At 50.2% G+C, this 23,044-nt stretch overlaps 13 protein-coding genes across 13 annotated transcripts; 7 read left to right on the top strand and 6 right to left on the bottom strand.

Moving 5' to 3' along the window:
* Positions 1-1,820: 1,820 nt before the first annotated feature.
* N7477_004479 (GNAT family N-acetyltransferase) lies at positions 1,821-2,330 on the bottom strand (the record flags this gene model as incomplete). Its single annotated transcript, XM_056966142.1, has 1 exon — positions 1,821-2,330. One exon carries the CDS (start codon positions 2,328-2,330, stop codon positions 1,821-1,823), a length of 510 nt encoding a protein of 169 aa, XP_056822923.1.
* Positions 2,331-3,390: 1,060 nt separating this feature from the next.
* Positions 3,391-3,935, top strand: N7477_004478 (GFA family protein; the record flags this gene model as incomplete). Its single annotated transcript, XM_056966141.1, has 3 exons — positions 3,391-3,456; positions 3,520-3,682; positions 3,736-3,935. 3 exons carry the CDS (start codon positions 3,391-3,393, stop codon positions 3,933-3,935), a joined length of 429 nt encoding a protein of 142 aa, XP_056822922.1.
* A 498-nt stretch (positions 3,936-4,433) lies between these two features.
* N7477_004477 (DUF3759 domain-containing protein) lies at positions 4,434-4,935 on the bottom strand (the record flags this gene model as incomplete). The annotated part of the gene is made up of 3 exons (XM_056966140.1): positions 4,434-4,603; positions 4,689-4,832; positions 4,920-4,935. 3 exons carry the CDS (start codon positions 4,933-4,935, stop codon positions 4,434-4,436), a joined length of 330 nt encoding a protein of 109 aa, XP_056822921.1.
* Positions 4,936-5,341: 406 nt separating this feature from the next.
* N7477_004476 (isocitrate lyase/PEP mutase family protein) lies at positions 5,342-6,454 on the bottom strand (the record flags this gene model as incomplete). The annotated part of the gene is made up of 3 exons (XM_056966139.1): positions 5,342-5,368; positions 5,434-5,915; positions 5,971-6,454. 3 exons carry the CDS (start codon positions 6,452-6,454, stop codon positions 5,342-5,344), a joined length of 993 nt encoding a protein of 330 aa, XP_056822920.1.
* Positions 6,455-7,653: 1,199 nt separating this feature from the next.
* On the top strand, positions 7,654-8,638 carry N7477_004475 (putative MFS transporter; the record flags this gene model as incomplete). The annotated part of the gene is made up of 2 exons (XM_056966138.1): positions 7,654-7,750; positions 7,803-8,638. The coding sequence occupies 2 exons, from the start codon at positions 7,654-7,656 to the stop codon at positions 8,636-8,638; spliced, it is 933 nt and encodes a 310-aa protein (XP_056822919.1).
* A 1,114-nt stretch (positions 8,639-9,752) lies between these two features.
* On the top strand, positions 9,753-10,274 carry N7477_004474 (uncharacterized protein; the record flags this gene model as incomplete). The annotated part of the gene is made up of 1 exon (XM_056966137.1): positions 9,753-10,274. One exon carries the CDS (start codon positions 9,753-9,755, stop codon positions 10,272-10,274), a length of 522 nt encoding a protein of 173 aa, XP_056822918.1.
* A 357-nt stretch (positions 10,275-10,631) lies between these two features.
* N7477_004473 (uncharacterized protein) lies at positions 10,632-11,324 on the top strand (the record flags this gene model as incomplete). Its single annotated transcript, XM_056966136.1, has 1 exon — positions 10,632-11,324. The coding sequence occupies one exon, from the start codon at positions 10,632-10,634 to the stop codon at positions 11,322-11,324; it is 693 nt and encodes a 230-aa protein (XP_056822917.1).
* Positions 11,325-13,989: 2,665 nt separating this feature from the next.
* N7477_004472 (ATP synthase subunit C family protein) lies at positions 13,990-14,454 on the top strand (the record flags this gene model as incomplete). Its single annotated transcript, XM_056966135.1, has 1 exon — positions 13,990-14,454. The coding sequence occupies one exon, from the start codon at positions 13,990-13,992 to the stop codon at positions 14,452-14,454; it is 465 nt and encodes a 154-aa protein (XP_056822916.1).
* A 1,741-nt stretch (positions 14,455-16,195) lies between these two features.
* N7477_004471 (uncharacterized protein) lies at positions 16,196-16,957 on the bottom strand (the record flags this gene model as incomplete). Its single annotated transcript, XM_056966134.1, has 1 exon — positions 16,196-16,957. One exon carries the CDS (start codon positions 16,955-16,957, stop codon positions 16,196-16,198), a length of 762 nt encoding a protein of 253 aa, XP_056822915.1.
* Positions 16,958-18,609: 1,652 nt separating this feature from the next.
* On the top strand, positions 18,610-19,788 carry N7477_004470 (uncharacterized protein; the record flags this gene model as incomplete). Its single annotated transcript, XM_056966133.1, has 3 exons — positions 18,610-18,851; positions 18,903-19,335; positions 19,396-19,788. 3 exons carry the CDS (start codon positions 18,610-18,612, stop codon positions 19,786-19,788), a joined length of 1,068 nt encoding a protein of 355 aa, XP_056822914.1.
* Positions 19,789-20,213: 425 nt separating this feature from the next.
* N7477_004469 (cysteine-rich PDZ-binding protein) lies at positions 20,214-20,725 on the top strand (the record flags this gene model as incomplete). The annotated part of the gene is made up of 3 exons (XM_056966132.1): positions 20,214-20,384; positions 20,457-20,580; positions 20,640-20,725. The coding sequence occupies 3 exons, from the start codon at positions 20,214-20,216 to the stop codon at positions 20,723-20,725; spliced, it is 381 nt and encodes a 126-aa protein (XP_056822913.1).
* Positions 20,726-21,051: 326 nt separating this feature from the next.
* Positions 21,052-22,181, bottom strand: N7477_004468 (mitochondrial 54S ribosomal protein mL46; the record flags this gene model as incomplete). Its single annotated transcript, XM_056966131.1, has 3 exons — positions 21,052-21,354; positions 21,420-22,084; positions 22,136-22,181. 3 exons carry the CDS (start codon positions 22,179-22,181, stop codon positions 21,052-21,054), a joined length of 1,014 nt encoding a protein of 337 aa, XP_056822912.1.
* A 362-nt stretch (positions 22,182-22,543) lies between these two features.
* Positions 22,544-22,945, bottom strand: N7477_004467 (uncharacterized protein; the record flags this gene model as incomplete). Its single annotated transcript, XM_056966130.1, has 3 exons — positions 22,544-22,645; positions 22,694-22,782; positions 22,840-22,945. The coding sequence occupies 3 exons, from the start codon at positions 22,943-22,945 to the stop codon at positions 22,544-22,546; spliced, it is 297 nt and encodes a 98-aa protein (XP_056822911.1).
* Positions 22,946-23,044: the final 99 nt, after the last annotated feature.

Here is a 23,044-nt window from a genome sequence, read left to right as displayed (position 1 = left end):
GAGCCTAATGCGCGACGGTCCTAAAGACGCACTAGAGATGCACTAAGAAGACTAATCATCACTAGGATCCATCCATTTGATCCTCTGATAGATGGGACCCAATAAGGGGCCAAATACCTGAAGGGACGTTTCTCCACCTGTCAATTGCACTGATTGCAGCGTGATCTGATGCTCGTACAAACACGGCCTGGCGGTTCGCCCGGCACACTCGACTTTGCTCTACTTTTCCCGAAATCGGGGCTTTATAAAAGGGAAATAATAGAACAATAAAAAACTCGGTGGCCTCGGATGTCCAAGGCTCGTCCTAACAAGTTCCATGGGTCCGCGATGGGGCACGGTATAGCCTGACACCTGCGCCCTCGGTTTCGAAGTGATTCCATGACATGGCTGGCACGATGCCATTAAATCCAACGGAAGCTACGGACGGCCCCTCACGAACAGCTTGCTTAAGGCGCAGGCTAGCAGGGGCTAACAGCTTTGCACCCGAATAACCTCGGTCGAAGCGGCTCCGGCCTCACCATCACGTAGGTAGCTTCCAGCTCCACTCATGCGGATCTCGGTCTCGTACAGTATCTATTCCGCGCACCCGTAGCCACTTTTCGGAGATCTTGCTCGTCATCACCAAGGTTCACTTTCGTCCGCTCTTATATTTTTTCATTCCAACTCGCAAATGCCTCTTACCAACCCCTTGCCGAACCGGGACCCCGCCTGGCACGCATAAAAATTCGGTGTGCGGGTTAGCTTGCCTGTCTATGCTGATCGAAGCGCTGCTGCATTAGGTTATCGAATTCAAACCACGCTATCACGCTCACATAGCGACGGCGCCGAAGCCGTTGCGTTCTTCATTGGTTGATATTGCGCCGTGGCCCACAGGGACATTGACTTTGGATCGGGGTTGGTAGCTGACTCGGGACCGGACGCAGACCACGTTCTGCGCGTCCCAGAGGCGACGCTCGAGCGAAGCGGTCTTTTGCGACAAAGTCAAATTTCAGTATGAGGCCGACCGTAGTCTGTGTTACCCTCTGAGAAAAGACTATCATATTCTTCATGGATATGCAGCATGATTGTGCTGTTCGTGACCCCGACGAGTTTCACATCATGCTGGAAAAAGAGGTTGCTCCTCGAGCTCGCCTCATGTTTGACCCGGCGACGATCTAGGGTTAATTGACAACATTCAACGTCCACTTAAGCTTGCCATATTTATTAATCGGGTAGATGCTGCAGAAGCCATGCGAGGAGACAATGATCTCTTCCCTGTACCGCATAGTCAATTTCAGACGCGCAAAGCTCCATGAGTCACTCCACTTCGTCCTGGATCCATCAAGCGGTGTGATACGAATATGCGATAGGCATGTCAACTTAAGTGTCTGGTATGTATGCGTTGCGCGATGACGGAGTGATCCACGCGAAGGCTTTAAGAGCGAGCGGGATCGATGTCAATCTAGACGTCTATTTTGGTATGCCACATGGTCATCCTATGATTTGCCCCCAGCTCAAGCAGTCGTTGAAATGCAATTTAGATATCATTTCGACTTTTGAGTCACTCCTGGGCTGCCAGGTTCCGGAAATCGAAGTCATTGCACGGCTCTGGCATGCCAAAGATGAGATTCATTTATCTACCAGTCGTGACAAGAACAATGCAGGCTCAGATACTTGGTTTACTCTCAATCGTACAATCATTATAGATATCTGAGATCTTGAGACTACTTATTCAAGAGTTTTCTTTTCTATTCAACATGATTCATATGTAGCTTTGGCCCCGCACTAGGCAAGCTCGTTTCCCGGGTTGGTTTCAGCTCCAACTGTCCTGTTCCCGTCGTCTATAGCTTCAATTCCCAAAGCTCGCCCGTCAATTTGACTCCGAAGGTACTGTGCTCTTCCGTTTCTATAAGCTGATACCCTTCATTCTTATATATTCGCCGAGCCGTCACTAGTGTACTCTGAGTCCACAGCACAATCTTCTCGTAGCCCACTTCCCTTGCAAATTGAGTGCACTGTCGTACCAAGGCCCGACCAACACCAAGGCCCCGAGCACTCGGCTCCACCAATAACAGGCGAAGTTTCGCCGTTTTTTCTTGCGGTCGATCTTTCAGTAGCATGATGCATCCGAGAAACTGCCCCTCTCGTTCGGCGATCCAACAACGCTCCAATTCGGGGTCGAGCTGGTCAATGAAATCTGCGGCAATGCGGGCAACGAGAGCCTCGAAGCGCTCATCCCAGCCAAATTCTTCATGGTAGAGTACTCCGTGGCGATGAGTGATAAAGCCTATGTCACCCGGGCGATGGGTCCGCATGGTGAAGGAGCGGCTGGTGAGTTCCGTGTCTCCCATTATGGGGATTCGGGGGCGCAGAAGTGATGAATAAGAGTTGGATGTGATGGATGGATATAGTTTTCAGCAGATAAAAATGAATCATTTCAAAGAATCAGGTTTTACGCTTTGTTTTAAGTCTTTAAAAGATCTCATGGGATGACTACAAAGTCGGTGTCGGCCTTCTGGACTATTCGATGTCATGTAGAGGGCGCAAACTAAAAGTGGGGCTGACAAGTAGCTTTTTGGAACCTTTTGCCCTTCTCAATGATTTGTTTTTAAGAAAAACGCCAACTATTCTCTATTCCTCTTGAGTCTTCTATACTTTCGCTTGGCAATGAAGTTTTGAAGATCATTGACTTGGCCGCCAAATTGCCATCTACCAAGGGAGACAGGCCGTCCTCGGGCCCAGCCGGAGCGATAGATCTCGGAATTATGGTCACTTCAAACATGGCGTCCTTGGTTTCCAATCGTCACATTTATCCATATTTAAGTAGAGAATAGCAATTGATGCTTTCTGTTGAATTCTCCAAGCTTTACCGCTAGAGTCAACTCTTCTGACGTAGCCAATATACATACATCATCCTCCACGACATTCTTCTAAATTCCTACTTCACTACCCCTCCATAATGCCTTAGTATCCGTGCTCCTGCAGCATTGCTTGATAACAGCAGTGGCTAGAGCCTCACGCACACCATGGAATACGGCAACATCTCACTCCGGCATATTCAAGCTGTGTTTATAGTTAGACCCGAATTGAGTGACGATTCAAAGCTCAAATGATAGCGTAGCGAGTTGCAGCAGCCGAACCGTCATACAACGCTAGCAAGAACTTGATCCAAGTCAAAAGCAGCAATGGCCCCCTATGCCTTCGAAGCCCGACCAAATCTTCATACTCAACATTCTATTGTTGGGGGCCAACATTAATCATTAATCTCTTTGTAAGCGGCTCGTGTGCTGATACTACGCTGCGGGCAATAGTTCGCCCGCACCGATTTCAGGTGAATCATCTCATAATCTCTGTTCATAAGCCCCCCTTGTCTTATGTACCATCATCGCACCAGAGACTTTCTCTTTCAAAATGGCTGTTGGCGGCTGTTTCTGCGGAAATATTCGGATTGAATACAGTGGCCAGCCTTTAACGACGGTCAGTGTACATACGCGAGATGGATTGCTGTCATCAACTTAACATCATACTTTCTATCAATAGGGATTTTGCCACTGTTCAGATTGTCGTAAACTGACCGGTGGCCTCTACACTTATAATTTTGTCGTGAAATATGCCGATCTGAAAATCACTGGAAGTCCTAAAGAAGTCGCAAAAACGGCGGACAGTGGAAACTATATAAAGAATTATTTCTGTTCAGATTGTGGTATCTGCTTTTCAAGGAAGTTTTGGCAAGGCTTTGATTGACAGTGATCATAGGAACGCCGCTATATGGAGGGAAAGTGACATCCACCGGAACTCCTCATGACATAGTCATCCTCGGGGCTGGTATACTAGACGACATCAACGTTCTCAATGAACACAAGCCCAAGGCGGAGATATACGTTGACGGACGCGTCAGTTGGCTCAGTCCAACTGAGGGAGCTGATCAACTTGTTGGCATGCCACCACTCCCGTAATCCTGCGTTCGAATGTGCGGGTAGATCTGTACTTAGACTCTATTGCGTCAGTAGAGTGAGATTCGGCTCTTATGCTGATTTCCACACAAATTGGACCTCATGTTTTGAGAATCGCATGCCGTCATGCTCCGGATCAAGTCGAACTTCTTTCACAATTGTCACGATCTAAGATGTGAGATTCAGGGAAAGTCCTTCGAACACATCGTTAATCTTACAAGAATGACTGGTAGTATCATTGCATAATAGCGCTTGCTTTCTTGCCTTGTAACGAAAATCCAGTACCCTAACTTCCTTCCTTACTCAGCAGAGGAACATCATCCTTTATGTCTTTATTGTTGGAAAAGGCAAGCGAAATTGAATGACTAATGAATCGGTATTTTACATGTGATTACGGATCCTAAACCGGGCTTCGAGTTTGACAAGAGTTTCATGTTTTATTGTTATTTGCTATGGACCACTCATGTCTCGCGTGGCAAGCCTTGAGTTCCGACCAGGTATCTAGTAGCCATACTGGCTGGGATCGACGTTGTTGAAGTGCTCCTCAGCCTGGCGCTTGGCCTTCTCACGATCAATGAAATCCAGGCCCTTGGTCTCCACCTCACGGTCAATGAAGGCACCAGCGAAGCCAGCAAGGAGCTCCTTGGCCATCTGGTGGTTAGGAGGTTGACCTATTAAGGAGATTTACCTTGTTAGCTGCTGATCTTTTCTCCTGTTCCACGATGCAAACTGGGGTTACAAAGAATCCGTGCTTACCGTTCTCAGCAACGTGGTTCTCGTAGGCCTTGGCGGCCTCGAAGCTGGCGGCACCAGCAATCAGCTCGTGGGCGAAGGAAGGATCATGCTCCTGGGGGTTGGATGCGTTCCACTGGTCTGCGTAGTTCGCCTGATCGGAGTCGTCTAGTTGTGGTAAACAAAGCATTAGTGACTGAAAAGGAAGCCTTAAACAAGCTGATGGCGGAACTAATTGGGGATTCAATCACCCACCACTGAAGAAGCCCATTGTGATGGTTTGAGAAGAAGAAGATAATAAATGTGCGAGATTGAGAAAGGTGGGAGATGAGAAGAGAAAAGGAGAAAAGAGGGAATGAGGGGCAGAGGGGTAGAGGGGCAGAGGTCACTTACTGAGCTGGGTTTAGGCTCGCGCTATCGACTGAGATCACGACACCAGCTCAGTCAGAACGAGGTGGCGATTGCCTAGTCACATTAAGGCTTAGCTGAGCTTGTTTATAGAGTAACCGAATCTGCATTAGCGCGTTTGGGGGTCTACGGTCCCCTGTCACCCAACGAATTTCCGAAGACTCCCTAAACAAGACCCACCAGGACTTACATAGAAAGTGAATGGACAGGAGACAATAGAGACAAAGGTGATATACGATACGGTAAGGAGTAAATTCATCATATCTGCTCTAGAACTTGTACTTCTCCTCTCGGTCCTGGGTAAAAGTTGATTAGCTACGTTCTGACAATATTCGAAAGGCAAAGTGAGTATGAAACTTACCCAGTATTTGTTGAACCCGACACCTTCGCACACCTCATCGTATGTCAATATCATGGGAGGTGCGCCCACTGTCATGCTTTTCTTGAGTCCATCCAAAGCCTCCCGAACACTTTTCAAGTGAGCCGCCACCAAGGTCCAAGGATACGCGACCGCGCTGTATCCCAACTCTGCGAGCTCCTTGGCAGAGATATTCTCGGTCTTTCCACCCTCGATTATGTTTGCAAAGATCGGAATATCAATTTCCTCCGCACACCGCTTCATGGCATCGCGATTGGGAAGAGCCTCGACAAAGATCGCATCGACTCCAATACGCTTGAATTCTTTGGCGCGAGTCATAGCTTCATCCCAGCCATGCATCAATGCATCCGTGCGGGCAAGAATGAAAATGTCTCTTCCTTCATTGCGGGCATCGACTGCAGCCTGAATGCGAGCGTAGGCCTCTTCACGGGAGACGACGCTCTTTCCCTTGGTGTGTCCACAGCCTGGGTTTGGTCAACGTGAGGTTTCCAAGAGGTTGAGAAAAGGATTTTTACTTACGCTTAGGCCATTGTTGATCTTCAATCATAACGCCCGCTGCGCCTGCGGCTGCAAAGCTCTCCACAGTTCGCTTCACATTCATAGGACTTCCGTACCCAGTATCTCCATCGGCCATGATGGGGATGGACACTTGCCGGTATGCCTCCTGAATCTTGTCGCACAGCTCGGGCATCGAGATGTACCCTGCATCGGGCAGTCCATATGCCGAGGACACGGCATATCCCGCCAAGAAGACCATGGGAAAGCCTGCTTCTTCGACTAGGCGCGAAGAGAGCCCGTCATAAGTGCATGCGTGGGCGAGAATCTTGGTAGGATCGTTGCGAGCCTCGAGCATCATCGTACGCAAGTGTGATGTCTGCTCAAATGGGATTTTGCCTCGAACATTTCTCAGAGTCAAGTTCACAGTCGTGGTACGTCCATCCTGCGGGCCGGAGCTTTCGCGAGGTTCGAATTGGAAAGGATAGGGGACAGTGCTTGCCGACATCTTGATCGATTTTGCTTGTTACTCAGAAAACAATGAAGTCAGAATGAGAGAAGCAGAGCCTTTTAAATTGTGAATATAAAGGCGATATCGGCAGTGGGTCCTTCTGCAAGTTGCCGCCGCGATGCATGGAGCGGATATTCAACGCGGGTATTTGGCACCATCCGTCCGCGGTTGATTCCCCCGCTCGACTTGATCATACCGAGGGTTTGCAGGCAGAGGAAGTTGATCACCCGATCCAATTAAAAACTCATCATTCACATTCGTGTCTGTGCCATGGAATTAATTGAGGCGGGGAACCTAGTGTGTCGTCAGGTATTGGTGCCCCCTTGCCTGTGGGGTACCCCGGATTTCCCAAAACTAATATGCATCTGCAATCATTAAGTTTGTTGGTGAGCGGCAGTTTTTTATACGAGGTATATTTATTTCCGCGATTTCCTTTCGCATTTGCTGGAAGAAGGCCTTCTTTTTTTGATATCTACATGCACTGATTGAGTAAAGCATCATGTCGAGAGAGAAAGATCCAGAACAGCTGCTCAGTTGCCAGCACTTTGAAACTACGGCCTCTGGGAAGAGCGATGCTCAAGTCGTGATTTCCGATGACCGACAATCTTTCATCCGAAAGAAGGTGAGCTCCGCTTGTCGCGCGTGGATCAAGCCAATCTGACATTGACCCAGTTCGATCGACGAGTGCTTCCCATTGTTTGTACTCTATACGTCCTGTCCTATCTTGACAGAGGTGAGTTAAAGCAGCCACCAGATCATCTCACTCGTTCACGCATACCATCTCACATACGTGACAGGGAATATTGGCAATGCGAAAGCCGCGGGAATGGGCAAAGACCTTGACCTGACCAATCGTCAGTGGTCCTGGGTACTGTACTCGTTCTACATCTGCTATATTGTGTTCGAATGGACGGTGGTCTTGTGGAAGATTCTCCCGGCGCACGCGTACATCGCATCATTGTGCATTTGGTATGTTTGTCCATTGTTATGTTGTGAGGCTTTTCATACTAAAGTCTTGTTCAAGCTGGGGTGCAGCCGCAATGTGCAGTGGTGCAGTGAACAATTTTTCCCAGCTGGTCGCTTGTCGATGCTTACTTGGTATCTTTGAAGCTGTCTTTGGCTGTGGGGCACCCTACTTTCTTTCCCTGTTTTACCAAAGACGAGAGCTAGGTTTCCGCTTGTCACTGCTTCTGGGCATGTCTCCGGTCGCGAATTGCTTTGCATCAGCTCTCGCATTCGGCATCACCCAGATCAAGGGCTCATTGGAGCCATGGCGGTATCTGTTTATCATTGGTAAACGGAATCGATCATTACACTTCGAGTTTACAGGGCTAACTTCTCGCAGAGGGAGCTCCTACGGTTCTTTTCTCGGTAGTTGTATTCCTCTTCCTTCCCGACTCTCCAGGATCCGCCAAGTTCCTCACTGAGACTGAGCAAACCGAAGCCGTCGAACGTCTCCAGATTGTTGATAGAACAGCAAAGGAGAAAATGCAATGGGGCCAATTCTTCCAAGGATTGACCGACTACAAAAATTACGTCCACATGGCCATTCATTTTTGCTGCAACTATTCCTTGTCAGGTCTATCGAACTTTCTACCAACGATCTTAGAGACCATGGGCTATACTTCAGTGAATGCGCAAGGGCTGGCAGCACCACCTTATTTTGCTTCATTTCTTTGCTGCGTTGCCGCTGCTCTAGTGTCTGATCGATGGGGAAATCGCGGCTACGTGGTCACCTTTTTTGCTTTAATGGGTACAGCCGGCTACCTTATCTTGACCTGTGTGCAAGATGAGTCAAAGACGGCCGCACGCTATGCTGGTGTTTGGCTCGCGACGTGTGGAATATTTCCTTCGCTCGCTATCAATATCACCTGGCTACTGAATAATCAAGGAGGTGACAGCAAGAAGGGCGTTGGTCTGGCTTTGTTAGCCACATTTGGACAGTGCTCTAGCCTAATCAGCAGCTCTGTCTTTCCCGATGCCGATGCACCATTGTATACTACGGGGTGCGCCCTTGGATGCGCTTTCACTGGCCTCATTGCTATTTTGGCCATGGGACTACACATTGCTTTAACGTTGGAGAACAAAAGAAAGGATCGTCTTTACGGGCCAGTCAATGAAAACGACAAAGTCGATGTGACTGAGGGAGGCGATCACCCCAACTTCCGGTACTTGACTTGACTTGATCGGGCTTGCAAGATTGAATACTGTTGGGCCAGATCAAGCTTATTCATGTCAGTTTCATTTCGCTACAGTAGAATGACAGCAAATTTGAATATTGAATTGAGCCGGTGACATTAGAGATCGGTGATCACCGCTACAACATTACGTATGCCTGACCCATCCTAGCTTTATGCATAACGACAATCTTCAAGCTTCTGTATTTCCCGGATTTGAGAAGCCATAGGACAGTGGTAAGCATGGCCGTTGTGCATATGACTTGTGTAATGTCATCGGAGAGGACCAGACCCACCGCGGATATTTGAAAAGGCCGCACCCCGCATATCATCTTCCATCTGTTGCGCCGTCATGGAAAAACGGCCGCCACGCAGTAGAGCTGTGATCAATCATGACTTTCAGCGTGCGTACAAGGCGTGCATTCCATGCGCTCGACGAAAGGTGAAGTGCCTGCCGGGGGAGGGCGACAAATGCGTCCGATGCAGCAGACAGCAACTCAATTGCGTCTTCAGCTCCAAGAAACCGTGGTCTCGACCTTCAAGGAATGGCGAAGACTCACAGCCTCTCCGAAGATCACAGATATCGAAGAGCAGAATACCGAGGTGAATTAGAAATTCATTGCGCTTGATTAGCGTGTGCTGATTGGCAATAGCAGCTCACAGTCGGCTTCCCTTCCCCAATCCGAGACCCAGGATGAGGGTTTACCTGCGTCAATGTTGCAGAGAGTCGTATCTAATAACAAAGATGCTATGAATACTCTCTTCGAAGCAGCACTTCGCGAGGAACCACAAGATGCACCGGCCGAACGCGGACTACATCATACGCACATATCGCAGACGCTCAATGAGACGGACACTGTCCAAATCTGGAATGCTCATCGTTTCGTGAAAATGGGCTGGTTCACAGCTAAGGAAGCCATGAAACTTGTTGACCTGTAAGTCAACCGTCCCCTTGTGATCGCTCTGCTATGAACCATAATGTCTCAGACTCATCTTGCTCCGGTAGTTTTTTCGCAAATCTCAGTCCGCTCTCTCCCATCCTGACCGACTTCTATGCTTCCCATGAGAATCAGTTCTACCTTGTCACTCAAGAACCCATGCTCAGTTGTGTAATCTTAATGATCTCCTCACGCTATCATACACTACCGGGGGTCGGCAGTTCCTCTCGAGCCTTCTTCATCCATCAGCGCCTGTGGCAACATTGTCAACATCTACTTCTTCGCCTGAGCCTTGGTCAGGAAAAGATCTCAAAAGCCAAGACACGGAATATTGGAAGCATTGAAGCATTGATATTGCTTTCCGAATGGCATCCGCGAGCACTACAATACCCCCCGGAAGCCGATGGTTGGGATTCTGACTTCCTCATGTCACATCTTGATGCCCGAGACCCACCTTTGCCGACTGAGGACTCACCTGTATCTGATAGATGGAGAGAAGATGTCGTGGAACCGACAAAGCGGTTTGAGCGAATGTCTTGGATGGTTCTCAGCTCCGCTTTGGCTCTTGCACACGAACTAGGCGGCTTTGACCCCACCAAACAGACACCGAAGCCAGACGACCTTGCTCGGTTAGACGCAGCAATCTATCTGGAGCACCTTGAGGTGCGTCGCCAACGTCTTCCAAGCTTGTTGTTTGTCTAATTCAATGTCTTGTCCACTCGCATCGGATGTACATCGCCCATTTCGCCCGAGGCAGAGGTCTCGCTTCCTGACTCGCCATTACTAGGTCCGAAGGATCAGATATGGGTTCGCTTCATGGAATCTTGGATTGAACTCACGAGATTGACATGTAGAACTTTGGCTGAGCTCTCTCCTCTGATGAATCTGACTTTAGGGACCCGGTCTCCGAGACGCTTTGTTTCCTTCCTGGAGGAAAAACAAATGGTACTGTCTGATTGGCATCGCCGCCATCTCACTACAAATATAGCAAATTCACCTTTTATGGAAATTCTTTTCATAGAATATCAGCACCTCCGTATTCTGATTAACTCGGTTGGCATGCAGAACATTGTGCAAAAGGTTCTGGAGCAAACCAATTTGCATAGCGGCTCGACAATTGATTACCCCTTCATCGAGAAAGCACGACAGACAAATATGACCGTCCGAGAGTATGGCTTCATTGAAGAGGTGATCGATGGATGCTGTCAGACATTGGAAAAAGTGGCCGCGCTGGGAACAGCGGGTTCCTTACACTACTCACCCATGAGGCTCCTGTTTCGCACAATCAGCTCTTCTATATTCTTGATGAAAGCTTTGGCATTGGGAGTTCGCAATAGCAAGCTGCAAGAGGCTTTGCAAATACTCGATCGAGCTATTAGCGCTCTCCAGGACGATAACCAGGACGATGTCCATTTGAAGGCCCAGTACGCTACCTTACTCAAGATTCAGGCCTCAAAACTCCGGAGAAGTCTGGTTTCCTCGCATCAGACTGCCTCTCTCCAGAAACCCCATTCGAGTGATCATACAATACAGCTGCCCGAAACAACGCCGCTACATGCGCAGCTTGTTCATCAACAAAGCACGGACAACGAAGTAAGCTCAGACACTTTCTCCAATTTTGATTTCAACGATTGGCTATCATTACCTTTTGATCCGTCTATGGCGCCTTTTGGCCCTCACGAGGGAGATTTTGGGGTTCGCATGGATGGTGTTGATTTGGACCTTGATTTTCTATGGCAACTACCTCCATGAGTCGTCCATCGTCGGTTGATCTTGCTATAAGTTATTCACCGTGCCAGGCCAGGGATGTCTCCAGCTCTAGATCTATTTCCACACAATTGAAATTTGTCACGTACACCTACAAAAGCTTGGCTGCGTGGGTCCGTCAATCAACATGTGGCCGTACTCCGATTCTGTTCATTAGATAAGAATGATCGCACAAATGTCAAAAAAAATTAACCAAAGCACGCTATGCCAGGTGTAGCAAGGGAGTGGATCTCAAGGAAAGCTGGGGAAAGCTCATCGAGAATGTGTGTGGCACCGATACTAGTGTTGTACCTGGAGAAAGCCCCCCCGTTGTGGCTTTCATCGTAGGGCACGACAGATGTTGGCCCCAGGCAGCCGATGGGTCCGGATCTCCTTGAGTCGAGAATCGAGAATCGAGAATCGAGCATTGAGCATCGAGCATCGAGCATCGAGCATCCATGGGAGATCTGGCTTTAATCTTCAGCTTCAACACTTCCGCTGCAAGCATGTACATCTAAGTATGCCCCATCCCTTTCCCGACGATACCTGGATCTACAGTAGCTATGTGCTCAGCATGCCAACTCGTTGGCTTTCTCGTGGAAGCTTAGTCCCTTCGAGAGCCGTTACCCTTTTGAACCAGCTCAACCCAGAACCAACACCAACAATACAAACAACCCCAGCGAAGCTTCGGATGGAAATTACCCTGAATCGACTGGTTTCTGCCGCGACGCGTCTCGTGAAATTCAGCTGTGTCGGTACCTGTAAACACAGCTGATACCAGCCTCCCCTGTATTGATGGGTTCCACTGCCCCCGTCGAGTGGATTCATCACCTGGACAAAAGCCTGGGATAGGTGATTTCCGGCTATAGGTATCCGTAGGCCCGTCCATCTCGTTGAGAGACAGCTGTTGCTATGCAACAACTCAACAGATGTTTGCCCGCAGCCCCCCCTGCATCTGCATGGGTGTAGTTTCCGCGCATATATATCACAGAGATGATCCCCTCAATTGGCTAGATACGAGGCAAGTGGCCAGCTGTCCTTCGCCAAGTATTTCCAGCATGACCTCACACAGCGGGTCTCTGGTCGATGATGCCTCGATGAGTCGGATCGATGGATACCGTATTGTAACTTTACACGTTCCCTAAAACACCCGATACACGGCCCCTGGATCATCCTCACGTCCACTGGGGCAAACATCCACCACTTCCATCATCATAAAAGCAACCGGATGTCCCTGGCAAGCTGCCACTCATTTTGAAGCTGTAATTTTTCTCTTTTCTCCATGATTTTCTTTTCACTTAATGTCGTTGGACGTAGGATTACTGCAAGGGCGTTGACGGTACCGGCAATCCCGATAGAGCTTATGTGGGTCCGCCAAGATCCGGCTGCAGCAGTTCGATTTCTCCCGGAATGAGCCTCTCAGAGCCTCCGGATCCCTGTGCGATGTTCTATAAGCCTTCGCATGGGAGGATAGGGGGGTGCTCCGATGCATCCTCAAGGCATCAAACTGCATCTACGAAAAGAGCCCTTTATTATAGGCGTCTTAGTTTTTCCGCGGTTCCTTGGCCGGGGGTTCCCGGATAGGTATATATTGTGATCCGGCTTTGGCGGACCCGGGAATCCACAGGGTGGAGGCCGAGAAGGTGGACTGGAATCTTGGAATCCGTATTCATTTATTGTTATTTCTCCCCAAATTTTTTATTTTATTTTTTTCTTCCTTTTGCGGGAAACCTATAAAGGCATCCTCTGGGCCCATGGCAGCGCCAGCGCATGACGGCTGGGAAAAGTGACGAGCCGAGCAAGCATGTAGTCCGAAGAAGGTAAGATTCGGTCTGTCTAAATTACGTGTTCCCAATTAGACCACTCGGTGAAGCTGGTTCCCGAGGAAAGGGCGAGTGGTAATATCCACTTGACCCTCCTTTGCCCCGACTAAGTGGCTCCCGGGGAACAATGGTTGCCCAGTGATGCCGTATGTGGTGGACCTGGAATCCGAGTCGGCCCGGTTTGGGACGACGCCGGGATGGATTCTGGACACCTAGCGTCTGTTTGGGAGTGCCGATACCATTATGATTGGTGATCCGGATGTGGATCCGGTGGATCTGAGACCCACTTCCACTCAATCGGAATATGACGATCCATTGCAGGAAAAAGGGTGGAAAAGAAATTGGGGACGGCTTACTCGGAGCTTTCTGCTCATTCCCACTCCCCCCTTCCCCTTCCCTTTCCCCCCCCTAACTGGAAAAATCCGGATCACTCCTATTGATCACCTCACAGAATTGAAACATTGATGCAGGGGAAAATCAGCTAGGTGTAATTTATTTGCTTTCTGAAAGACGAGTATCCAAGTGGATCCACGAACAGAGGCGTCGACCCGAGCGAACCCGAGTCCAGCCTGCAATACCGGTAAGAAATGAAAGATTGGTGAAATACAAGGTATGCATTCCATGTAAAGGGGATTTGCGAGTGAAATACTCCGGCGTCCGCACAGAGTAGGGCTTTTTTCACGCGCGCACTAGCCTCGACCGGGAGGCGGACGGGCGAAAATTGTGCCGTAGAGTATTTATGTCCTGGGACGACCTTCTTCCGTAGTTTCCCAGCTTTTTCTCCCTGAAAAGTTCCCTATCCATCCCCATAACCAACCCTCCCAAACTCCTCTCCAAAAACCATCACAATGGCCTCCCGTGTCTTCACTCAGCGCCTGGCTTCCACCATGGCCCAGACCTCCAAGGTCGCCCGCCCTGCCGCCCGCTTCCAGCTCAACGCTGCCACCAAGCGCACCTTCACCCAGAAGGCTCCCGCTGCCACCTTCGGTGCCCCCAAGCGCGTCGCCGCTCCCACCGTTCTCCAGGCCAACGCCCGCCAGGCCTTCCAGTCCGCTGCCCGCCGCCAGTACTCCTCCGAGGTCGCCACCGCCATGGTTGAGGTCTCCAAGAACCTGGGTATGGGTTCCGCCGCCATCGGTCTCGGTGGTGCCGGTATCGGTATCGGTCTCGTCTTCGCCGCTCTCCTGATGTCCGTCTCCCGCAACCCTGCTCTCCGTGGCCAGCTCTTCTCCTACGCCATTCTGGGTTTCGCCTTCGTCGAGGCCATGGGTCTCTTCGATCTCATGGTTGCCATGATGTGCAAGTACGTCTAAGCGTTTGATCCAAGGGCTTTGAAGGAACAAATAGAAAAAAGATCTTTTTTTTTTCTTTTGTCCGCCGGGGAGGGTATTTGGTCGTGATGTATTACCATGTACTACTTTTCAGCGTCATCTACAACTTTTCCTTTCTGTACATATAGAGTCAATATGGCCTACCTATCCCAACTTCCAAGAGCCAAACCAAAACTCTGTGTGTTGAGTCCTCCGGCTGTATCACCAAATTCCTAATTGCTCCCCCTGCATCTTTTTTGCCTCTTGAGCATTTCTCTCGTAGATGGGGGCCATCTTGCAGTAGCGATGGCATCCCCCAGCTATTGGATTCTGGACTTGGTCTCAGGCACTCCATGAACTGGAGCTCTGAGCTCCATCATCACCAACAGCTCCTGCTGAATCTGGGGAGTCGCCCTGGCTCCGAGTTTTGATGAGTCCCCCGTCTCTCCGGGTTTGCCACGCGTAGTCTTTGCCCATCGACAACTTTACAGCCACCATCGATTGGCGGTCAATGCTGGGCCAGATGAATCCACTCATCTCAGTGAGTCGATTGAGCTAGCTTGATTGATATTATATCAGCTAACGAAGCGGCCCCTTGAGCTCGATATCCCCGGCATCCCCAAGCGCAGAGCCTGCACTAGCTCCGGGACCTCGGGTAGCGCGTTCCCGCATGGGCCGGCTGACTCAGCTGCAATAGCAAGGAGATCCAAGTCGTTATATGATCTCATATGCCTATATATTTGCAGAGTGCCTTCCTGTGTTGCAGGTAGATGAAGTGATCAATTTTCCAGCTCTGGGATTCTTATCCGATGTGACTGTGGCTGTAATAGCCGGTGTCGGCTACCCAGAGGTTGGCGAAAGAGTTGGATGTCTTGACGCAAACAGTCAAAGGTACCATACCATGTGTCATTACATCAACGATCACTGGTGTCTCTTTCGGTCAAAATTAGTGTTTGCTATGTCTGTCGAGGTCTTTGAGCTGATGAGTCTGCTTGAACGAGGTCCTGGGTCATCCTTTGACCTGTCTAGAGATCAAATGGAGAGCTTGGAGACCGTTTGCTCGTTTGTGCATACATCTCACAATCACGAAGGCCAAATACTCCCGACCTTGGGAATCATTTTAGCTATTGCCCTCTGTCAAATTTTAGGTGTGGTTCGTGTATGCGATACGAGGCGTCCTTGAGCTAATAGATCAGAGGGTTTGCATGGGACAAGTATATATTGTGCGACCAGCACGTTATCTGACATACATTGATTCAAAGACATAGCGCTGAATGTATGCATGGAAAGGTCTCAGAACGAGAGAATCATACTTATTTGAAAGACTCAAATTATTCTTAAACAGCGAATAACATTCAACGTTGCGGGCAAGGCTGCAGCCTTATTTAGTGCCAACTATCCAGGGGCTACGGCTTCCGCAATCCGGAACGTTCAATTGCAGTGCACTACATCAGCCACACATCCACGGCAACTATTGAACTCAATAAACAGTTGAATCCAATATTCAAGATCAGCAGAATGAAGGTCATTAAGGTTAACACATAGGGAACAAGTAAGTATCCAGACACCAGCAAATTCGACTCCGATCATGCCACAAGACTCGCTGGCTCAAAACGCAGTGGGGGAAAATAGGTATCATGACATGGGAATAGGAAAACCCAGATAGAAAAGACAAGAACCAAGTTCCAGATAGAGACAAGAACCGAAGAGACTGGCTTTGCCCCCAAAAAGGGGGAACAGCACGTTAAAAGATTTCCAGATCTTCAAACTCCACAACCAGCCCGTCCGCGGATCCAGCCGCTAACGAACTATCCAGACTCAGCCCATTCATCGCGTCGAACATAGTCTGCCCGCGACCTAAATTCATAGGCCGACTCGCATACATCCCCACATGAACAAACTTATCCTCAACGCCGTAAAAGAACCAATTGACTTCCCGCAGCTTCGTCCACGTCGAACCCACGGCCCCCGGACTCCGCGCAAACGGCGAAACAGAAGGAACTTGATACCAAACCCAGAGTGCATGACCGATACGCTCGAGTTTGATGCGCAGAGACTGAACACGAGATCCTTCGGCCGATTGAACAGGAGACACGCACCAGTCGGCGCCATCGGCTGTCGCGCTCGTGGAGGATGCATTGACGGTGCCGGATGAAAACTCCATGCCGGCTTTGACCCATTTGCACGGTGGCCGGGCGCCTGATCGGCGGCTCGTGGTGCTTGCCGGGGCTCCCGAGAAGGACTGCGGTGCTGCGCCGGCGTAGATGACCAGGCCGCCTTGGTCCCATTCCATTTCCCAGTCGGCGCTGACGGTGACTTCGGCTACGACGAACGGGTGTCGTAGGGAAGTGAACACGATCGGCGCGGTCGAGGTATCGCCATTTGGGGGCTTCCGCCATAGATCAGTGTTCGGCCCCGCAGTTAGAGTGAAGTATTCCATGCATTGCGGTAGACTGAACTCTGGTGGTAGGTTCAAGGCTGTAAAGGAGGAACCGTCTGGAGGCATATTGAATGTGATGCTTGTTTCTTGTTGTTTTGTGAAGGGCGCCTCACAGCTCCTGGGGCTTTCTTGTGCTTTTATAGAGAATTGGCACGGATCGTGCTGACTGTCCAAGGCTGAGTCAATGCCTCCAGGTGGACTGCGCGTTCCTGTAAAGTAATCCCACCGAGTCTGTGCGGATGATTCAGACGGGAAAGTCAGAGACACAAAGAGGGTCCACAGCGTTCGCCTAGAGCATGGAAAGAATGAGGCGAACAAATCGAAAAGGTAATTGGATTCTTTGCGGGGGCAAATGTTGAGATATGAAGTCAACTGCGCGCGCTATGCGGATGAGCAGCCGCATGCGGGCATCGAAGGAACACAACAGATAGGGAAAAATCACAACAAATTGGAGACCCCCCCCGAGACGAAGAAATTAATTTGTGGCTAGTCACTATTTATACATAATATCTTTCCAACCCCCCCTCCCTGGGAGCTCAGGGGAGAGCCCGAAAGGAGTCTAGCAAGACTCAAGCCCGAACCACCTGGGGACACCCGTACTATCGGGCTCCCAAGCGATTGGGAGCACTTGGAGTCCGCCCTGGACTTGAGGATCGCCAAAATCTCAACTGATGGCGCGGGCCAGTTTGCAAGTGGCGGGTCATCATGCATCCGAGGGGGACCCATCACGTCGTGGATCCTAGGGCAACGTGGGAACCGGGAACTGGAGGCAAGGAACCAAAGCTGAAATGGAGCTTTGTCGGACTCAAGCTCCAGCTGTACGATGGACGTGCGAGTGGCGAGCGCAATTATACTTCGGATATCTGTTGACGACTGGGACACGGGAATCAACCCAAGCTGAGTTTGACTCCAGGATCTTCCCTGATCGGGGCGTGGTGTGGCCTGACAGCTCGGGGAGGACTCGATGCTTCTCAGCTGCAGGTGGCGGTGGTGCTAAGCCACAGCCCTGCAATCGGCTGAATCTGGCAATTTGCAGGTGTAGTGGCCGGAGGTGCCGTGTCTCTACTGATAAAAAGCGTTCATCCTGCCTCGACTACTCGTAGAGAATTTTGGATGTTCTCGAGGTGAGATAAATTGCGTGGCTAATTATAGTGTCTCCACCATCTCTACGATCGTGGATGCGTTGGCACAGGCGCCACTTAACTCGATCTTTGACCCCAGCTGACGATTCCATCGGTCACTGTAGAATAAAATGTATCCTTTCCCAGATCACTCATCCTCAGAAATATCACGCGGGGCCTAAAAATAATCGCCTTCTCTCTCACATACACACACACACACACACACACACACACACACACACACACACACACACACACACACACACAAAAAAAAAAGGGGCCAAAGCCACGAACTGCACGCCAAGCTCTCGGGCGCCTCGCATTGCTCTAAACGAGGCTCACACCCAATAGTAACCGTTAGAAAGTGGCCTATACTGGCTAGCCTTCTTCCAAGGGTCTAAGAGGCTCTGGGCATGATGCCCGGGGAAATGAGAGTTAAAACCAGCCCTGATGACTCGCCACGCCTGGAATATTTCTCTTTTGCGCAACCTCCTGCTTCTACTACACCCTGTGCAGTCACAATAACCATTCTTTAAAATTGAAATCTGAGACACTTTCGAGAATACTGTCTTCCTGCACTGGTCGACCCACTTCAACATGCCGCCGCACGGGCTGTTCGCTCGCTACAGCTACTCCTACAGTGGCGCGGACGCGTGGAACAGGGAGTACCGACTCTCATTAGACAGGCTTGATCAGCCAAAGCCCCTCTTTTATGCCCAGTTTGCGTTCAGCGTTCTGACACTGGCTGCCCTAATCTGCGGAACTATCTGGGCATGTACGATCCGCAACCATGGCGGTGCGATGAAGGGCATGCTCACTTCTCTGATTACCTGGCTCATGTATGTAAACCGCTCATGACATAGCGACAAGCGCTAATGAAATATTTTCAGTGCGATGGTTTTGATTGTCATTGAAGAGTCTTTCTTCCTGGCTGGCGTCACAGTCACCCAGTACTATCTGATCGACTTGTTCCTCTATGACTTCTTCCTCTCGTTCAACGAATGCATGCTCATCTTCGTCTTCTACAACGTCATACACAAGCTACTCGACCATCTGACCGACTCAGGAAGACCATACGCTGCCGTTGTCATCATCCACGGGATCGCTCTGGCCTTCGCGGTGGCGCTGGCTATTGCCTCGTGGGCCTTGTATGTCGGATACAGGGTGGCGTACGTGCAAGGCTCAAGCTTGTATAATCTTGGAACAATCTACAATAAGGTGGCAAGTGCGCAAGCGATCTTTTTCTGGATACTTTCACTGGAAATCCTCGCCTGGTCCATTTTTGCGACGATCAAGGCTGGAACCCATCGCTTTGTCTCGAGAGTGAGTTCACCACATCAAAGTTGCAAACGTGACCAGTTTCGTCGTATTAACAGCATACAGATGCCCGCTGTCGCCCTCATAATTGGCAGCGTCTTCTGGTTCGCCCTAAACATGATGTGGGCGGTCCTCGCCATGCATTACTGGCTTCCGGCTCGCTGGTATACTCCGCTGTATCTGCCAACCCTCGAGACTGTCTTCCAGTTCGTCTGCTGTGTCGGTATTTACGTGGGCCTTCTCACCTGCTGCATGAAGTGGAGCAAAGTCGGCGGAGAAAATGACAAGCCCGTGCCTTCGCAATATGCTGTGCCTGCAAGCTATCCGATGTACCCGGCACATACGACTTATCCCCATTTCCCACAGTCCTCTCAGCAGTATCCTCCGCATATGCAGCAGACCCAGGGTCAGCAGTTTTATCAACAGCCTGCGCACCAACCCCAGCAACAGATGCCATAGCGAGGAGGTAGTGCAGGAGTGGACGGAGATGGGGTAGAGTTACGACTTCCATTGCCAATGAAGCTATTTGCGAAGTAGCTTTGCGATTCACCTTTCATGTGCTCTGTGTTGAAATTCTATCACGCGACTGTATATTCTTTTCAAGTAATATCCCAGATTTGAAGTGGACGATGTTGTACTAATGAATTGATACCCGGTTGCGATATCCCGATTTTGCATTCTTTCTTTGTGCAAGAGCGTAAAAGAGTCAAAATACATAGACCTCACAAGCTAGAAGCCTTTGACCACCGAAAGAAAATCATGATCTAGTCATTTCCAAGTCATTCCATCTACACTCCGCAAAATGTCTTGGCAAAGCAGGCGGTGGCGGGCGAAGCGATAACATCACCCGAACATCTAACCCCAGAACAACATCTCTCAAAACCATGGTGTGCGCCAAGTGCCAGAAAAAGCTCAAGTCCACTGAGCTCGCCACGCCGGGCGTCAAGCGCAAGAATGATATGTACTACGGCTCTCCGTCTACCACGCTAGGCGGTTCCTCGGCGGCTGGTGCGGCGAAGGGCAAATCCACTCTGGGTAACACGGGTATTGGCAAGGTATGTCTCTTTGCTTGTTTATGTTGTCTGCTGTCTTTTGATTCGGGGGACATGGCTAACTTAGAAATGTAGAACAAACTTCTCAGCGCGAAGGCGAAGAATCCTTATGCGGCTTATGCTTCGTCTTGTGAGACGTGTAAGACGAAGACGGAGGCTGGGAAGAAGTACTGCCAGCGATGTGCTTATCAGAAGAATGGTATGTTCCTTCTCAAAGATTCGTCATCTTCGTGAGATCTTTGCTAATGGTTTACTTAGCCTGCCCGATGTGCGGCAAGAGTATGTCTGGCAAATCAGCCAAGGACCAGCCTGTTGTACAAGGCCAGAAGTTCAATTTGAAGTGAAATTGACCTTTCTCGCCCAGGTCGAGGGGATAGATGTGATAGTATTTTCTGTTGGTGCTATATTACGGCATGGCGTTTGGAGTCCCGGGCAGGGCTATGGAATTTGAGCCCAATCTCAGTGGATAAATTTGATTGACAGTACAGTAAAAATCTAGTTATACATGGCATGCGCGGTAAAAGTATATGCAGTGCGTCGATGACGCTTCATACCAGGCAACAAATGGCCAGTTCCTGGTTCCTGGTTCCTGGCTTTTGAGCTCGCTGCTCCTTGTTCATACACCAACTCGATCCTAACTCCGGTATACACACTTCATCAATCCAATCGCTTACCGATCGGCAAGCATGTTCTTGACGTAGCTGTAGTATTGCGGGAGTACGTGCTTCGCGATCTCGTCTTTGGACAACCACTTGAAGTCCTTGAGGTTTTGGACGTTGGAGGACAAATCGGCTTGACCGGTCATGATGCGGGCCTTCATGAAGAAGGTCTTCTCGCCGTGAGTCTCGGCGCCGGTCGCCTGGTCGATGTGGGGCTTGCGGTTTTTGTAGACGTGGTGTCCGGCGGGGTGGTAGCCGACCATCCAGGTGTTCATGTTGACTCCAGCGGATTCGGCGAGGGTACGCTCAGCGGCCTATGCAGAGAAATCAGTTAGAAAGACTGTCCCTAGATCAGAGTATGGATTGGGCGCATGCTCACCTCACGGAGGGTCTCCTCGCCCGCTACGGGAGAGCTGGGGAACTTCCAATATCCCTCCTTGGACTGAACAAGAAGGTAGAGAGTTTGGGGGAGCAGCCGGTTCAGACTCTTGAGGTCGCCCTTCTTGTCGGCCTCCGTCACTCGCGGAAATGGTCGCGGGATCTCTTCCTTCTTGCTGGTATCTTGGGAGGTGGCGTTGGCTGTGGACTCAGCATCTTCAACAAGCTTCTCCACCTGGTACTCCGGGTCGGACTCCTTAGATCCCATGAGAAGTTCATCATTCCAAGCGTCGCTGGCGTACGCGTTGTAGTTGCCGATATCGCGTGCCGGGGTCCGGCGTTCGGCGATCTTCTTTTTCCAGTCGACGTCGGCGGGAGTCCCACGCTTGAAATAAAAGTATTTGGTGAAAGGCAGCGCCAGACGCTCGTTCAGACGCTTTTGGTAGAAATGGTAGGCTTTTTCGAATGGCTCGAGGTCGCGGGTGATCTGGGGCGGACGCGAAAGGACAACACCGGCGTTGATGGTGTAGACGGGCTTCACGACGGGGAAAGTGGTATCGGGGGCAGCCGTCGTTGACTGCGTCGCAGCCGCAGCAGAAGCATAGTTGCGGCGGCCGATGGTTTCTTGACAGCTTCTGCACACATTGGAGTCGAGCCTTGACGGGCCTGGATCAGGGGAGTTAGTGGGAATTTCAATCCGTCATCAATAGTACGTACGTAACAAGGAGGCTACGCGCCGGGCGCCATTGGAACCTGACGACATCGTTATAGAGACAGTTGATGCTGTTTCGACGCCCTTACCAACAACGAGAAAAGTTCCCAGCAAAGTCACGTTGGCACTACACCTAAAGGGGGCTAGCGCGGAGCGGACCACATAAAAGCGCGATCTCCGCTTCAAAGATTTTCTCTTCTTCAGGCACCCATTTCCTTATCGTCAGCTGCGTCTAGTAATTCCCACGACCAGTCGATCATTTAGTGGTGTCTAGAGCGATCTCGCGGCTGATTCGCTAGCGGTACCTTCGTATTGACCAAGGTGTACTGTTAGATAGATGCGGCGAACATTCCGGCACTTCATTGATGCTATCTCTAGGTATCTGAATAGTCACTCAAATTCATCTCGTCCTTTCATGCTTCCTCCAAAATCATGTTTCTGGTTTCTTCGACCTCAGTGATTTCCACAATCTTCTCGTACATGCCGAAGTCGCCCAGCTTGTTTCCGTAGACGCCCTAAAGAGTATCGGTCAGGGAAGGAATTAACACACCATTGCGAGTTACCTTAGCGATTGTCCCTTTGGTTTCGGTGGAGGAATGTAGTGAAGCATCCAGAGGAAAAGAGGATTCTTTGATGCCGTCGTCGCTTTCGCCTGCGCAATCCAGGAGGTCGATCGGGTTGCTTTGAGCTTAACCGGTAAGAGCATTACCGAGGCTGCTGAACAACTCCCGCGCGCCATATGACTGAATCTGAGGATTCTGGAGCTGTATGTACTGCAAAGAGCCTGTCGCGCCTCGAGGCATGAACACCTCCATGCGAAATCGAAACTGAACGGGAGCCTGAGAAACAAGAAGGCCGTGAGCATGCTGTCATAGCCCACCTCATGAAGACTTTCGTGCCTCACGTACTTTCGG

The sequence above is a fragment of the Penicillium maclennaniae genome (genome assembly GCF_028827695.1).
Source record: "Penicillium maclennaniae strain IBT 15551 chromosome Unknown utg000004l:1.0-3007600.0:1.0-3009580.0, whole genome shotgun sequence".
NCBI classification, from domain to species: Eukaryota; Fungi; Ascomycota; class Eurotiomycetes; order Eurotiales; family Aspergillaceae; genus Penicillium; species Penicillium maclennaniae.
This window is presented reverse-complemented; position numbering and strand designations above follow the sequence as displayed.